Genomic DNA, 13,900 nt, shown 5'->3' on the forward strand with positions numbered 1-13,900 from the left:
AATGTGTGTATCAATATGTGACTTATATCCAGCGACACGCATTATTCGATATCGATAAACTCAAATGTTAATATAACTAGATTCATTATTTGATTGGTATCAAAGTCAATTTCGGGGTTATTTTCATGTTACATAATTAATGGGACACATTAATTGCTTAGAAGTAATATAAGACGTTATTGTACCAAGTTTGAATTCTTAAGTATGCCAATGGTACGTTGCAGAATTTTATTCGATAATTAATTCAAATCGAGGCGAGTGAGGATCTACTCTTAGTACAAGAGAAAGTTTGACTAATCGTGTACCCACATTTCATTTGATTAATGATGTTTATATTCACTCATGAATCACCAGTCGATATCACTATTCACTAATTAATATGCTAGTCTTTCCACTAATTAATTTCTTATTTTTGATTTAGTATAATCATGGCAAAAATAGCACCATAATGCGCTTTCATGCACCAATTGGATACAACAAACTGACTTCACATTGCGTAGCGCCATCAAGTTGAGGGGTATGAGGTTGATCGTATCAGAACATGTCTAGTGCCATACAGCTCATATCCCCTAACAACATAATGCCCCAAACATAACCATCAGGCAGTGGCAGAGCCAGGATTTTTAAACCGGGGTGTTGACATTTTTTAACTGGGATGTCGACATGTTAGTAAACAATTATTTAGTTCGTCTTAATTTATTTTTCTAATAAATATAGGCATATATAAACGTTCTTTCTTTACAAAATCGAGTGGTCGGCCTCCCTCCCTTGACATACCGCGCCTCTTCTTTAGCTCTTGCCCTCTGGCGTAGCTGGCTCCGACATTGCCATCAGGCCACCACTCACCTAAACGACTAAACCTCTTACTCAACTACTCGATATCTTATTTGAATATCGTGTCATGTCCGGCCCAATAACATCCCTACTTACCATACCCCGCTATTATTTGCTTACCATAAATTTTTAACTTTTGTTCATAAATTTTTATTTTTTTTCATATTTTTTTTAATTTTTTTTTCAAAAAATATTTCTGTCGGAAGCCACCACATCATGAAGACATCTAACAAGAAGCGCCGATCAGACAAAGCACACATCAATTGACAGAAATCCACGTATTACCATATTTTAAGGCCGTTGTCATGCGTTGAAACACCTTCTGTTATTCATCTTCTTCTTCTTCTTCTTCTTCTTCTTCTTCTTCTTCCTCCTCGCAATTTCTTCTCCATCACTCGTTAATCCCATAAATTCCTAATCCAAAAAACTTCTCCATTCGCCACTTTCTGTAACTGTATGTAAGTGCTCTCTTTCTGATTATTTTCCCTTTTCCATAATCTGGAATTAATCTGGAATAAATTGCGTTAGATTTGTATAAATTTATGAATTAAAAAAATACTGGGTTTGCTGATTTGATCGAATTTGTGTAAATCAAATGCAGATTATGGCACCATCTACGCTTATATGTGACACTGATTCTTGGCAAAACTTGAAGGTAATTATCATTAAATTACATACCTTTTCCAGCTGATTACAATTAATTTTGTTTGTGATTAATTGCTTTAAAAAATTAATATTTGTAGACCCACGTTGCGGAAATTAAGAAGACCCATCTTCGTGATTTGATGAGTGATGCTGACAGATGCAAATCCATGATGGTGTATGTTCATCACACTCAATTTTTTCTTACTTAGAATTGACAAAAAACATTGAGATTTTGATTCTAATTAGTTAATTAATTATAGAAGTATGTAAATCATCTAGCTTGGATTTTATTGTTAATTAGTTTATGATGTTCTTTTGTTCTTGTTGTTATTATTGGTGAAGTGAATTTGATGGTTTGCTGTTGGATTACTCCCGGCAGAATGCAACTCATGACACCATGAGTAAACTATTTCAGCTTGCAGAGGTGAGTTAAGTCATTTTGTTGGATAATTAGTTTGTAAGTATGATAAATTTCCGAGTCTTATGTTTAACCGAATATTATTGTTATTCGGCAGGCTTCCCATCTCAAAGATAAGATTAATCAAATGTTCAATGGAGAACATGTAAGTTCAATTATGATCATGATATTATTTGAACATAGTTAATTAATTCTTAGGTTTTCGCAAGAATCATATCTTTTTAATAGCTTTGGAAAGTTCTACTTTCCTGTTAAGTGAAGGAACACGAGTTTTTTTCTAATTCAATCATTTCTATGCATAACATGCCATCAGATCAATAGCACCGAGAATAGGTCTGTTCTCCACGTTGCTCTTCGTGCATCGAGAGATGCAGTAATAAACGGTGATGGGAAAAACGTAGTCCCTGATGTGTGGCAAGTTCTAGATAAAATTCGGGACTTTTCTGAGAAAATCCGAAGTGGTTCTTGGGTAACACTCTCTTTTTCCTTTCCCTTGGCTTTTGATGTTTGTTTGATTGATAACTTTGATTTGACAAGAATCTGTATTTTTTAGGTCGGAGTCACAGGGAAACCACTGACAAATGTTGTTGCTGTTGGTATTGGAGGGAGCTTCTTAGGACCTCTCTTTGTGCACACAGCTCTCCAAACAGGTTGGAACATGCAGGGACCCCGTGTTAACTTTCCTTAATGGTTCATTGAACTTTTTTTCCTGACTAGTAACCCACATTTATCTCACGCTTTCTTTCACTTCGGTTTGAGACAAGTGTAGAATCCGAGGCTGCCGAATGTGCAAAAGGACGTCAACTACGTTTGTAAGTCTGCAAATTTATGTATTTGTGTTGCTATTCAACAAGACGCACAAAACAGAAATCATTTTTATTGGACATTCTTGTATCATACATACATATGCGTGTAACCTATATAAAGAAAAGATTATGGGATTAAGGTTAATGTCCAAGGAAAAATTGGGCTTCATGTCGTGTCAAGTGCATATTGATGTCCCTAGATGGCTGATTGACTGCAATTCCTGAATGATAGACCTTTAGAACTGTTTGTTTTAAAAGTTGCAGAGAAGGATTAAGGTTAATGTCCAAGGAAAAATTGGGCTTGTTGTCGATTCAGTCTTCAAGAGTATCTTGATGTCTCAAGATGGCTGATTGACTGCACGTCCTACATGATAGACCTTCAGAGGCTTTGTGTTAGAAAAAAGTTTCAGTATTGCCCTTAGGGAAAATTCTCCCTTTTTATTGGAAAAAGGTTGATACCTCTCTTTCGCCCTGTTCAAGATTCTTGTAAAGTTGTTGCATGTGCTATTCTAAGTTGAAGTTAAGTATAATGAAGCAGATAATGAGGCCACAATGTTCGTTATGATGAGCATCTATCTAGTCTGTCATTATAAGCATATATCTAGTCTAGCAACCACTGAGTTCTTGAGAAAATCTAAAGGCACAGGCTGTTTGTGATGGGAATGCAAAAAATTATTTGGATAATATGGTTGAAAACTTTTCTGCGTAAGATGTATGAAGTGGATTTTAAGTTGTTATTACTAGTTTATATAACGGTCCAACATTCTTTCTCATGTAACTTTTGCTGTTGTGGGGCCTGATGTGTCCTTTGATTTCTTATGCTGCAGTCTGGCAAATGTTGATCCAATTGACGTTGCAAAAAATATCTCTGGATTGAACCCTGAGACTACGCTAGGCAAGTGTTATGAAAATTTATGCTTCTCTAGTCTTGCTACTGGCAATTTATCTGTTGATATACTGATTTTTCATTTGATAATCTAGTTGTTGTGGTATCAAAGACTTTCACGACTGCTGAAACCATGTTGAATGCTCGGACACTGAGAGAATGGATTTCCTCTGCACTTGGGTTAGTGAATGCTCAGTTCATATTGCAATTGGGTTTTATAAACTAGATTCTGAAAATCAATTGCGGATTAATCTGGAGCAGTTTGCAAGATATAGGTTACCCTATGCATATGTAATAGAAATGCGTTCTCGTTTCTTTGTGGTGCCCTGGAAAAGGCACCCAACACTTGCGAATTCTGCTATCCGTGTATTTTCAGATATTTTAGTGGTACTACTACTTATACTGCAAAATGATGTCAGATTAGTGGACCATTCTTTCTGCTGAATTCGCAGGTCTAAAATTTGTTTCCCATGGTCTGATATTGTTGTGCTGTTATTGCAGGCCTGCAGCAGTTGCAAAGCATATGGTGGCCGTTAGCACTAATCTCACGGTGATGTCATCTCTTTCAAAATTAGGCTTTAAGCGATAAAATACTCCATATATTTATTTTTTATTCATTTTCTTGCCTTAAGTTACGGATAATAATCATTATTTTGATTTCGTTGGTGTTTTGTTTGTTTGGATTGGATGTAACTCCGTTATTACACTCCTGAATCTCGAATCTCTGAAACTGAGTCCATGCTTGTTAATTCACAATGTTTTCTAAATGAAGAATAGTTTTTAGTCAGAAGGAGATATTTTGATTTTTGAGGTCTAAGTTAGTCTTGTGTCTGAGAGAAATACCAGAAAAGGAACTATGAAAAGTGTGTGCAACAAGAAGAATTACAGTCCCCGTGCATGGGTACAGGAACTGAGTAAGTGTTGAATGTTATTGAGATAAGGCGACTTCAAGTCTACCTAGAGTGACATCTCTTCCACACACATTGAATCTCAAGACTTAGTTTATCAAATTTGGAAACCTTATTCAAATGTGATGGAAGGTTATTGGGAAGATTGGGTAGTTTCGAACTGGACTGACATATAGGTGTCAGCAACTAAGCATGCATATCCAAAATAATTGCATTTAGTAAATTCATCATAATTTGTTAGGGGTATGAAGTATGAACCATAAGATTCAGGAAACTTGAACAGTCTTACACTTAATGAATAATGAAAGGGAGTCTAATCTGTCGGATTCTTCCCACTCATAATGTGGTTTTTCCTTAAATGCAGCTTGTTGAAAAATTTGGCATTGATCCTAAAAATGCTTTTGCATTCTGGGACTGGGTTGGAGGCAGATATAGTGGTAAGTTTACTTGATATTTGAAGAGTAAGGTTATTCATATAAGCTTTCTAATGATGAATTTCTTCTTTCAGTATGTAGTGCAGTTGGGGTTTTGCCTTTGTCTCTTCAGTACGGGTTTCCTATTGTTGAGAAGTATGTTACGTTGCTCGTTTTTTATATGATTAGATAATTTTCATATACATTGCTTTATAATTAAATACCTTCTGATCTTTGGCTTCAAGGTTTCTGAAGGGAGCTTCAAGCATTGATCAACATTTCCACTCTGCACCCTTAGAGAAAAACTTACCGGTAAGCTATTGATTTCTCATACCAGTGTTAACTAAGCTCAACCCAAAATCTACGAATTGGTACGTGATACATGATATGCTTTTAAGACTAGTTTAACAAAATTAGGTCGCGAATTATGCTCCCAAATCCGTTCCGTGTACCACGACTTAGGTAATACCAATTTACTAATAGTATTGGGGGCGCTTGATGCAATTGGGTGATTCATGTGCTCTAAAAGGCTTGGTTAATTGGTATATTGCTGTACTCATTCAACATTTGCCCTTTTCCCACAGGCCATGCTATTTTTGGCATAATGTGTCACGCAGCAAAGTTCTAGGCATGAATCTTTTTTTTAATAATTGCTATATTTTGATGCTATTATTATGCGTTTCAGGTTCTTTTAGGTTTGTTGAGCCTTTGGAATGTTTCATTTCTTGGACATCCGGCAAGAGTAAGTGTTCAATGTGTACTAGAAGTACAACATGTCGTGATTGGGTTTTTGGTAACTGTTTCAGTAATGGAAAACTTGACTGATAATTCCATATTCTAAATCATTCAGGCCATATTACCATATTGCCAAGCACTGGAAAAATTTGCTCCTCATATTCAACAGGCATGTATATTACTTCCATCCACATAGTAGCAATGAATTTATCTACTTTATCAGTATTTCTCTCTCCTCGTGCTGCAAATTTTGCCTTCGATTAACACTCTTGAGGTGGCCTGATCATAGGTTAGCATGGAAAGTAATGGAAAGGGTGTCTCAATAGATGGTGTGGTGCTTCCTTTTGAGGCTGGTGAAATTGACTTTGGTGAACCTGGAACAAATGGACAACACAGCTTTTATCAGCTAATTCATCAGGTCAATCTTATATAGTTTATATTATATTTTTTAGTAGTGTAAGTTCAATCGAACTTTCATGAAAATTGTAGGTCCCCCCCCCCCCCTCTTATGTTCATATTTATTATGCCTTTTTGTGCTCCCTTGTTCAGTTCATACTCTTGTCGACTTTCTCAGGAAATGTGATTTTTAATGGAATTGTGTGTCTATGCTTGCCTTGGTAAATAAGGATGGTTATGAGGTGTGTGGATGATAAAGACATTAACATTGGCTTTTGTTCTTTGGTGTTCCAACAAAAAATCTTCTTTGTTGATGGATATACTTTTTCTTAATATGCTCTGCTTTATGATTGAATATACTTTTGTTTTCTTGCCCTTGTCTTCTTTTTACTTGACTTTTATATAATAGAGCTCATTGACAAAACCTTTTACTACCATACTAAGCCATGTTTCTGAGACTTCTGATATAATTATTTCAGGGACGTGTTATCCCCTGTGATTTTATTGGAATTGCAAAAAGTCAGCAACCTGTATATCTCAAAGGTACCCTTACCCTTTTGAATATCTTCTTTTAACTGCACTATTGAGCTTTCCAACCCATCCAAGAGTTGGATGTAGCATTATGCTGCGGCTTTCGCCGTCATTAACGGAAGGTTAGTTTTTCTTTTTCAGGTGAAGTAGTGAGCAATCACGATGAGCTCATGTCTAACTTCTTTGCACAGCCAGATGCACTAGCTTATGGAAAGGTTGGTTTGTATTGTAAATTAGATGTTCTCTTGGCCACACTTCCCATAACTTCTAACTTAAATATCTTCTCTGGGATTCTATTTGTTCAATTTCATTACTCATGCTTTTTACTTGGATTGATTTGTAGTAGTAAATTATCATACATTTTATTGAAGCTATGTCATTCTACGTTACCCGGACTCGGATACCCATGTCGGACACGGGTATGCGTGCTAGTGTCCGACACGCCTATTTTGTTACAAAGTTGCATGATTTTGGTCCAAAGTGAAGTGTCCATACCCATGACCAGGTGTCGAAGATCCGACACGGGTATTTGAGGTAAAATGAAGAGTCCGGGTAATAGAGGTGTCATTCATAGTTAGAATGTTGCAGTGTGCTCTTGTTTTCTTTTTCTTACACAGTATTGTAAACATTGTTTCAATTTCTTTAGACCCAAGAAGAGTTGCAGAAGGAGAACATATCTCCCCATCTTGTCCCACACAAGGTGACTTTTCTGCACATGTCTTTTTAATCTCTTGAGGTAGTGACTTTTCTGCATATCTCATTTGATAATTGATTGTCATTCTTCCTGTACAGACCTTCACCGGAAACCGTCCTTCTCTGAGCCTTCTGCTTCCATCTTTGACTGCATATAATGTTGGACAGGTTTGAGGACCCTACTTCTTTCAAGATTCATATTTTTTTTAAAGGATTTTTTCATATTTACCACCTTTTAAGTTTCATATTTTTGTATTGACCACCTTAAAAAATGTAATTTCATATTTACTGCCTTAATTTTATGAAAAGTTTCGCATTCACCACTTTTGAACGGATTTCATCTGATTTTTCGTCCATGTGAACTCCACTTAACCAACTTCTTTAATTTTCCTCATCTTTCATTATGTTTCCAATTAAAAAAGTTAGTTAAATAGGGTTCTCATGGACCGAAAATTGATGAAAACGGTTAAGGGGTGGTGAATTTAAAACACTTCACAAAATTAAAGTGGTGAATATGACGTTACATTTTATAAGGTGTTAAATACAAAAACATGAAACGTAAAAGGTGGTAAATGTCAAAATATCAACATAAAAGGTGGTATTTTAAAGCTTGCGTGATTTTGTGATCAGTAATCAATTTGTCTATGGATAACCCATTGGCATATTTTAAGCACAAATGTCGCACAATCTCATGATTGGCTGTTGTTTATCTTACAGTTGCTGGCCATCTATGAGCATAGAGTTGCGGTTGAAGGTTTCGTATGGGGTATCAATTCTTTTGACCAATGGGGAGTTGAGCTAGGAAAGGTAAACTACTCGTGTAAGACATTAGTTAGGCCATTGTATTGGTAAATTTCAGAAGTAAACTTTGTGAGATCTTTCTCATTTTTTGTTCGGGTCTTAGAGTTTGAACTGATTGCTTTTCGAGCTCTCTTCTTCCCATTAATAGACTATAATACCCTTATAATTCTCAGTATCGTCTAATAGAGTTTGAACTAATAGACAATAATACCCTTTATAATTCTGAGTATCGTCTTTCTATTTCAATGCAGTCACTGGCAAATCAGGTTAGGAAACAGCTTCATGCATCTCGTACTAATGGAGAAGCTGTCAAGGGCTTTAATTTCAGTACTACAACAGTGATGGCAAAGTATTTACAGGTATATCAAATAAAATGCAGCTAATTTGCCTAGTAGGATTCCTGTTTGGTACTGATACATGCGAATAAATTGTTCTCATTCCTCTCCAAACATTGTTGGCATATGTCATTGATTAAGTATGAGAGAATCGAGAAATACCTTGTTTCACCGTTATCCTTAAAGGCACGCTTGGATTGAGGTAATCTATTAAGGGGGTAATATAAGTCAAACTAAGAACTATATGTGAATGAATTTGATGCTAAAGAGGATGAGATGGTGATAAAGAAATAAGCTAGTGGTGCTATTAGAAAGAGGGAGAGACGGGGAGATTATTACCCTGATAATGGGGGGTAGCAGTTGGGCAGTTAGCAGACTCGGGATCTACTACGTAGTAAAGATGGCTGTGGGTTGGGCCTCACGAAACCCACTCTGCATCGAGCCGTACCGGACTGGGCTGAAAAGTTCAAAATGGGGCCCAAACCCGGCCCAGGCTCACAGGCCGTGGTGCCCAAGCCTAATTTTACTAAATTTAGCGTGTTTTGTCGTGCCGCGTCGAGTCGTGCGTTTCCCCAAAAAATGCGGCCTAGGCCTGGCCCACAGCTTCGTGTTTGTGCCGGGCCAAGCGGAGCTTTTTTTTTCTTGCCGGTCAGGTCGAGCCTCGGGCTGGCCCGGTCCACAGCCATCTTTACTACGTAGGATAACAATTACCACCAGATAAGGATAACAGTTTCCCCTCCTACTTACAAGTTACAACCACCTATATTCATCTTCCTTTTCTTTAGGTCGACTTTTATTACCCCTTATTACACTCCCCGCACCCCAAGAATGCCTTAAGAAGTAATATAGCATGACTGTAGAAGCAGACGTGTCTTGCAGTGTGACGTTGAGGGAGGACATCTGATTCAGTCAGCAGAATAGAAAATGTTACATGAGTGATCCTGAAAGTGGAGTAGATTGGAAACGAGGTAGTTGAGATGGTTTAAAACAATGCAGCATTATGCACACCAGACCTGTTCATTGGGCCGGGCCCAAGTTTGAATGGACTGGGCAGGGCTGGGCTTCATTATCAATCTTAATGGACAGGGCCGGGCCGGGCTGGAATTAAATGGATCGGGCTGGGATAATGCACACTGCACGTAAGGTCTAGGAAAGTAGAAGAGGGCATAGAAAGACGAGAAAGCAGGAGGCTAGGAAGGATAATATGCCTGCGATCTGTGTCATATGCCAAAAAAGATTAGACACTGTTTGTCAGTCACTATTACCGATTGCTCATTGGATTTGGACAAGAAATGTCCTTGTTGCAAAGGTCAAATTTCAAAATATTAAGGTCTGCTTTCTGGATGAAGAGATAGGAGACTAAAATAACTTGGCACTACACACAAAGAAAGAAAAAAAATATGGAAAAAGAAATGGGAGGGCAAAGGTCCTCCAACTTGGCGATTCATTTCTTTCTATTTTTACTGAAGGAAAGGAAATTAGACTAACCCTAGAACAGAATCACTGATCACACTAACTCATCCTTGTGGATGATCAAAGTCTGAGGACTGACAATTACTTGAGGATACTTCACCAATTATTGCCTCTCATGCCTCATCTTCATTTTCCTTCCCTTTCCTTTCCTTTCCTTTTCACTTCATTACTTCAGAATGGTGCCATATGGTAAAAACTACAAAGTCCTTGCTGTGTGAAACAGCCTAAGCACAGTTGCATCGGTTGTGGGATTATTTAGCAATTTGTTGGCTGTTCTTTTCCTGGAATTTGCGCTCTCTCTTCTGTTCCAGATTATGTTGTACTACTTTTTACAAAGCTAGTACAAGTTGTTGCTTTTGGCATTACACTACACCGCAATTTGGATTATACACCCGGGTGCACAATGCTCACTGTGCACCCCGATGAACATCCATTGAATACCTAATGAACATGGAGAATGGTTTCAATGAATACGTACAAGTGAAACATTTTATTTTATGTTCTTTGGATTTAAACTATATGTTCATTTAAGTTCTTTACGTATGAACAATATATTCTTTAAATTTACTATATGCTCATTTAAAACTTGTGGGTGCATAAACCACATTTTGACACTTCACAATGTTGCATAAGCATCTTCAAGGTATTTACGGGGAAAAAGAAAGGGTGGATGGATGGCATGATTTCATTTTATAACATCTCAGTGATTGAGATATAGAAAGGCAATGTAAAGCATGGTTTTAAGCCTTGTGTTTCTTGTTGAGGACCTTAGTTCTTAATCTATCTTTTCAGCTTATAATTTGAGAATTCAGATCCTAACATGCACATATTTTTACAGGAGACTTCTGATGTCCCTGCTGAGCTTCCAACCAAGTTGCCATAGGTGCAGCTCGTTTCCTTCAAACATGGTTTTGCTGCGTTTTTCAGAGCACCAACAAGAACTCTTTAGCTCTTAACCAACTAGAATAATGACAAACCCAGCTGTTTTGGTTTTGATCCTTTGTCAATTTTGCCAAATATGTGTAATAATAGACAACAAAAGATTAGTATATTTCGTTACATGAAAACAAAGTTCTGAAGTATATTTCACTTCTTTCATTCTGTTGACTGAATAACATATGAAAACAGAGTTATGAAGTATATTTCACTTCTTTCATTCTGTTAACTGAATAACATGCACAATTTTATGAGCAAAATTATTGCACTAGATTCATCAACATCAGACACTGGTGAATCAAACCTGAAGTATTCCATTCAGGACTTGTATGAATCTTGTGACAAGTAATGTTCATTTCTCAGCCAATAGGCAGTAGAGGTGACCAAAATTAGGCCGGGTTGGGCTTTACCACAAAAATTCATGCCCAAACCCATAAATTTAATACGTTTTTTTGGGCCAAAGCGGGCTTTCAGGCCAAGATCGAACTTTGGTCTAAAATGTGTATTTGAGGATGCCCAAACCCACACCTTTTCGGGCTGGGTTTGGTCAGGCCAGCAGGGCAGCTGTAGTTGATCAGGTCTAGGCAGCCAAACAGCTAGCAGCACACCGGAAATAGTGGTTGTCGATGATGAAACACAGGAAATAGTAGTATAGTACATAACTCTGAATCCAAAATTATGGTGACAGTTGATATTTGAAACTTCAGAAGAATCAGAACACTGAACTAAACAGCCATAAATTTCATTACTAGCATATCAATGTCAAAATACATAAGAAGTTCTACTATATGCAAAATGGACAATAGCATTTACTAGTACAGTAATTTCCATCTTGCCATTAAGATAGTTAATTAGTACTACAATTAACCTAAGCAAACTCCCAAAGTTTGTTCATTTGTTCAAACACCAGTAGAACCAAACCCACCAGCACCTCTGACAGTAGAGTCCAAATCTTCAACCTCAAAAACATCTGGAGTTATGATCTTCTCAATGATCAACTGTGCAATACGATCACCTACTTTGACCTCGAAATCAACATCAGAGTGATTAAACAAAATCACACCAACTGGTCCTCTGTAATCTGCATCTATCACTCCTGCTCCCACATCAATGGAGTGTTTCCATGCTAGTCCTGATCTTGGTGCTGCGGATATTACAGAGTTCAAACGAGTTTCAGAAAAATTGACATCATAGTTGAATTGTTTGTTTACAAATGTACAATAATCGATTAAATTGGGATGGATTTGATCTTTGAACAAGAAATGCTAAAAGAAATTTGCTTCAATCATAATACTATCTACCAAGATTTGAAACAACACAATACAAATCCCCAGCTGAGATTCAAATATGTACCCCGTAATCAAACAAAATGTGATTTGAATTGGGTTTTATTACAAATCAGGTGAATAAAAGTTGAAATGAATATCATAATAGAAGAATTTTGATGTTCATCAATGCACCCAATACGAAATGCTTCAAATAAAAAGAACAAACATGGTTTCTTCAATCAAATTAACATGTGTATTTTCTGGAAACATCAAATTGACATCATAGTTGGATCGTTTGTATACAATAATTGACTAAATTGGGATAGATTTGATCTTTAAACAAGTAATGCCAAATATTTTTTTTACCAAGATTTGACAACAGAATACAAATCCCCAACCGAGATTCAAATATGTACCCATAATCAAACAAAATGTGATTTGAATTGGGTTTTATTGCTACATTAGGTGAATAGAAGTTGAAATGAACATTCTAACATAACACAATATGTTGACGAAATGCTTCTAAGAAAAAAGAAAATTTCAATCAAATTAACACGTGTATTTTCTGGAAACATCAGATTGACATCATAGTTGAATCGTTTGTGTACAAAATCAATTAAATTGGGATGGATTTGATCTTTGAACAAGTAATGCTAAAGAAATTTTCTACCAAGATTTAACAACACAATACAACTCCCCAACTGGGTTTCAAATATGGTACCCATAATCAATCAAAATGTGATTTGAATTGGGTTTTATAACAACATCAGGTAGAAGTTGAAATGAACATCCTAACAGAAAAGTTTTTGATGTTCATGAATGCACACAATATGTTCGACAAAATGCTTCAAAGAAAACTAAAGATATAAGTTAGAAAGTGAAAACATACCAACTCTGGCGTAGGTTCCTTGAGGAACAGCAATACTCAAATCAGTAGGAACCAGAGCTTTACCTCTACCAGGCACCTTCACATCAACCGCACTGCAAAACCATACAATAATTACCCAGATTTACAAAACAAAATAAAGGGATTTCAAAGTAATGGTACTAACTTCAGTTCTAGAGAAGAGAGAAACCTGGAGAGATCGTAACCAGCAGAGAGAGGGGAACCTCTTGAAGGGATTACAGCCTTCTCTGAGAGCTTCTTGACCTTGAAGAAGAAGTCGCCATTTTCATGGGGTTGAAGCTTTTGGATTTTGGTTGAAGGTTCATTGATTTCTGGGGTTTGGTTGTTTTCCGCCATTTTTATGGTCTGGTGTTTTTTAGTGAAGCTTCGATTGCTGGGAAGAGGGTTTAGTGGTTTAAATAGGGTTTGGATTTGGGGAACTGAATTCCAACGAATGGCGCCAATGTTTCCCGCCATTTTTCTGTTTATTCAGGAAAAGTACTACACTTTGTGGTTTATTAAACGGGTCCATTGTGCTCAATAAGCAACCCGTTTTAAATGAATATATTGTTCTAAATATTGAATAAAATAATATATATTTCAAACCCATATAATATGATGTAAAAAAAAACATATACAATTAGGTAGTATTTGGATATGAGTATTTCATTTCAAATGATGAATTTCAATTCCTTAATTTCAAATTCTGGCATTCAATTCCAAATCATTTGTTTGGGAAAAACAAGAATTTTAAATCCATCCTTTCAAATCGCCTAAGTTGTTTAGGAAGAGATATTTTTGATTTTAAACAATTCCTAAATATTTTCATGCAATAAATATGAAAACTAAATCCAAATTTTACATAATCGCACTTAAAAGTAAAATTCAAACAAAAATTGAGGTCTTGGATCTTTTTATATTTGATACCCGAGGTGA

General features: G+C 36.5%; 2 protein-coding genes across 3 annotated transcripts; one reads left to right on the forward strand and one right to left on the reverse strand.

Annotated features, from left to right (window-relative positions):
- The first annotated feature begins 1,058 nt into the window (after window positions 1-1,058).
- On the forward strand, window positions 1,059-11,030 carry LOC110801368 (glucose-6-phosphate isomerase, cytosolic-like). 2 transcript variants are annotated; one of them, XM_056833383.1, is made up of 24 exons: window positions 1,059-1,288; window positions 1,436-1,489; window positions 1,578-1,654; window positions 1,822-1,903; window positions 1,995-2,042; window positions 2,211-2,366; window positions 2,451-2,547; window positions 2,667-2,709; window positions 3,531-3,598; window positions 3,685-3,769; window positions 4,091-4,139; window positions 4,862-4,934; window positions 5,006-5,066; window positions 5,156-5,222; window positions 5,596-5,652; window positions 5,761-5,814; window positions 5,935-6,063; window positions 6,521-6,584; window positions 6,714-6,787; window positions 7,219-7,272; window positions 7,365-7,433; window positions 7,983-8,072; window positions 8,318-8,425; window positions 10,713-11,030. In XM_056833383.1, exons 2-24 carry the CDS (start codon window positions 1,439-1,441, stop codon window positions 10,755-10,757), a joined length of 1,701 nt encoding a protein of 566 aa, XP_056689361.1. In that variant the 5' UTR covers window positions 1,059-1,288; window positions 1,436-1,438; the 3' UTR covers window positions 10,758-11,030. The 2 variants fall into 2 exon arrangements, with proteins under 2 accessions (XP_056689361.1, NP_001413400.1); NM_001426471.1 differs by having other exon boundaries at window positions 1,199-1,292; window positions 10,713-10,964.
- A 501-nt stretch (window positions 11,031-11,531) lies between these two features.
- LOC110801338 (deoxyuridine 5'-triphosphate nucleotidohydrolase) lies at window positions 11,532-13,480 on the reverse strand. Its single transcript, XM_022006689.2, has 3 exons — window positions 13,155-13,480; window positions 12,968-13,059; window positions 11,532-11,954 (listed from the first exon to the last, which is right to left on the reverse strand). The coding sequence occupies exons 1-3, from the start codon at window positions 13,439-13,441 to the stop codon at window positions 11,710-11,712; spliced, it is 624 nt and encodes a 207-aa protein (XP_021862381.1). The 5' UTR covers window positions 13,442-13,480; the 3' UTR covers window positions 11,532-11,709.
- Window positions 13,481-13,900: the final 420 nt, after the last annotated feature.

The sequence above is a fragment of the Spinacia oleracea genome, chromosome 6 (genome assembly GCF_020520425.1).
Source record: "Spinacia oleracea cultivar Varoflay chromosome 6, BTI_SOV_V1, whole genome shotgun sequence".
Classification (NCBI taxonomy): Eukaryota; Viridiplantae; Streptophyta; class Magnoliopsida; order Caryophyllales; family Amaranthaceae; genus Spinacia; species Spinacia oleracea.

Coding starts and splice junctions, on each gene's coding strand:
- LOC110801338 (XM_022006689.2), bottom strand. CDS start 13,441: ATGGCGGGAAACATTGGCGCCATTCGTTGGAATTCAGTTCCCCAAATC. Junction 13,060..13,154: donor GCTGGTTACGATCTCTCCAG/GTTTCTCTCTTC, acceptor ATGGTTTTGCAG/TGCGGTTGATGTGAAGGTGC. Junction 11,955..12,967: donor AGGAACCTACGCCAGAGTTG/GTATGTTTTCAC, acceptor TAATATCCGCAG/CACCAAGATCAGGACTAGCA.
- LOC110801368 (XM_056833383.1), top strand. CDS start 1,439: ATGGCACCATCTACGCTTATATGTGACACTGATTCTTGGCAAAACTTG. Junction 2,548..2,666: donor GCACACAGCTCTCCAAACAG/GTTGGAACATGC, acceptor AGACAAGTGTAG/AATCCGAGGCTGCCGAATGT. Junction 5,067..5,155: donor GGGTTTCCTATTGTTGAGAA/GTATGTTACGTT, acceptor TTTGGCTTCAAG/GTTTCTGAAGGGAGCTTCAA.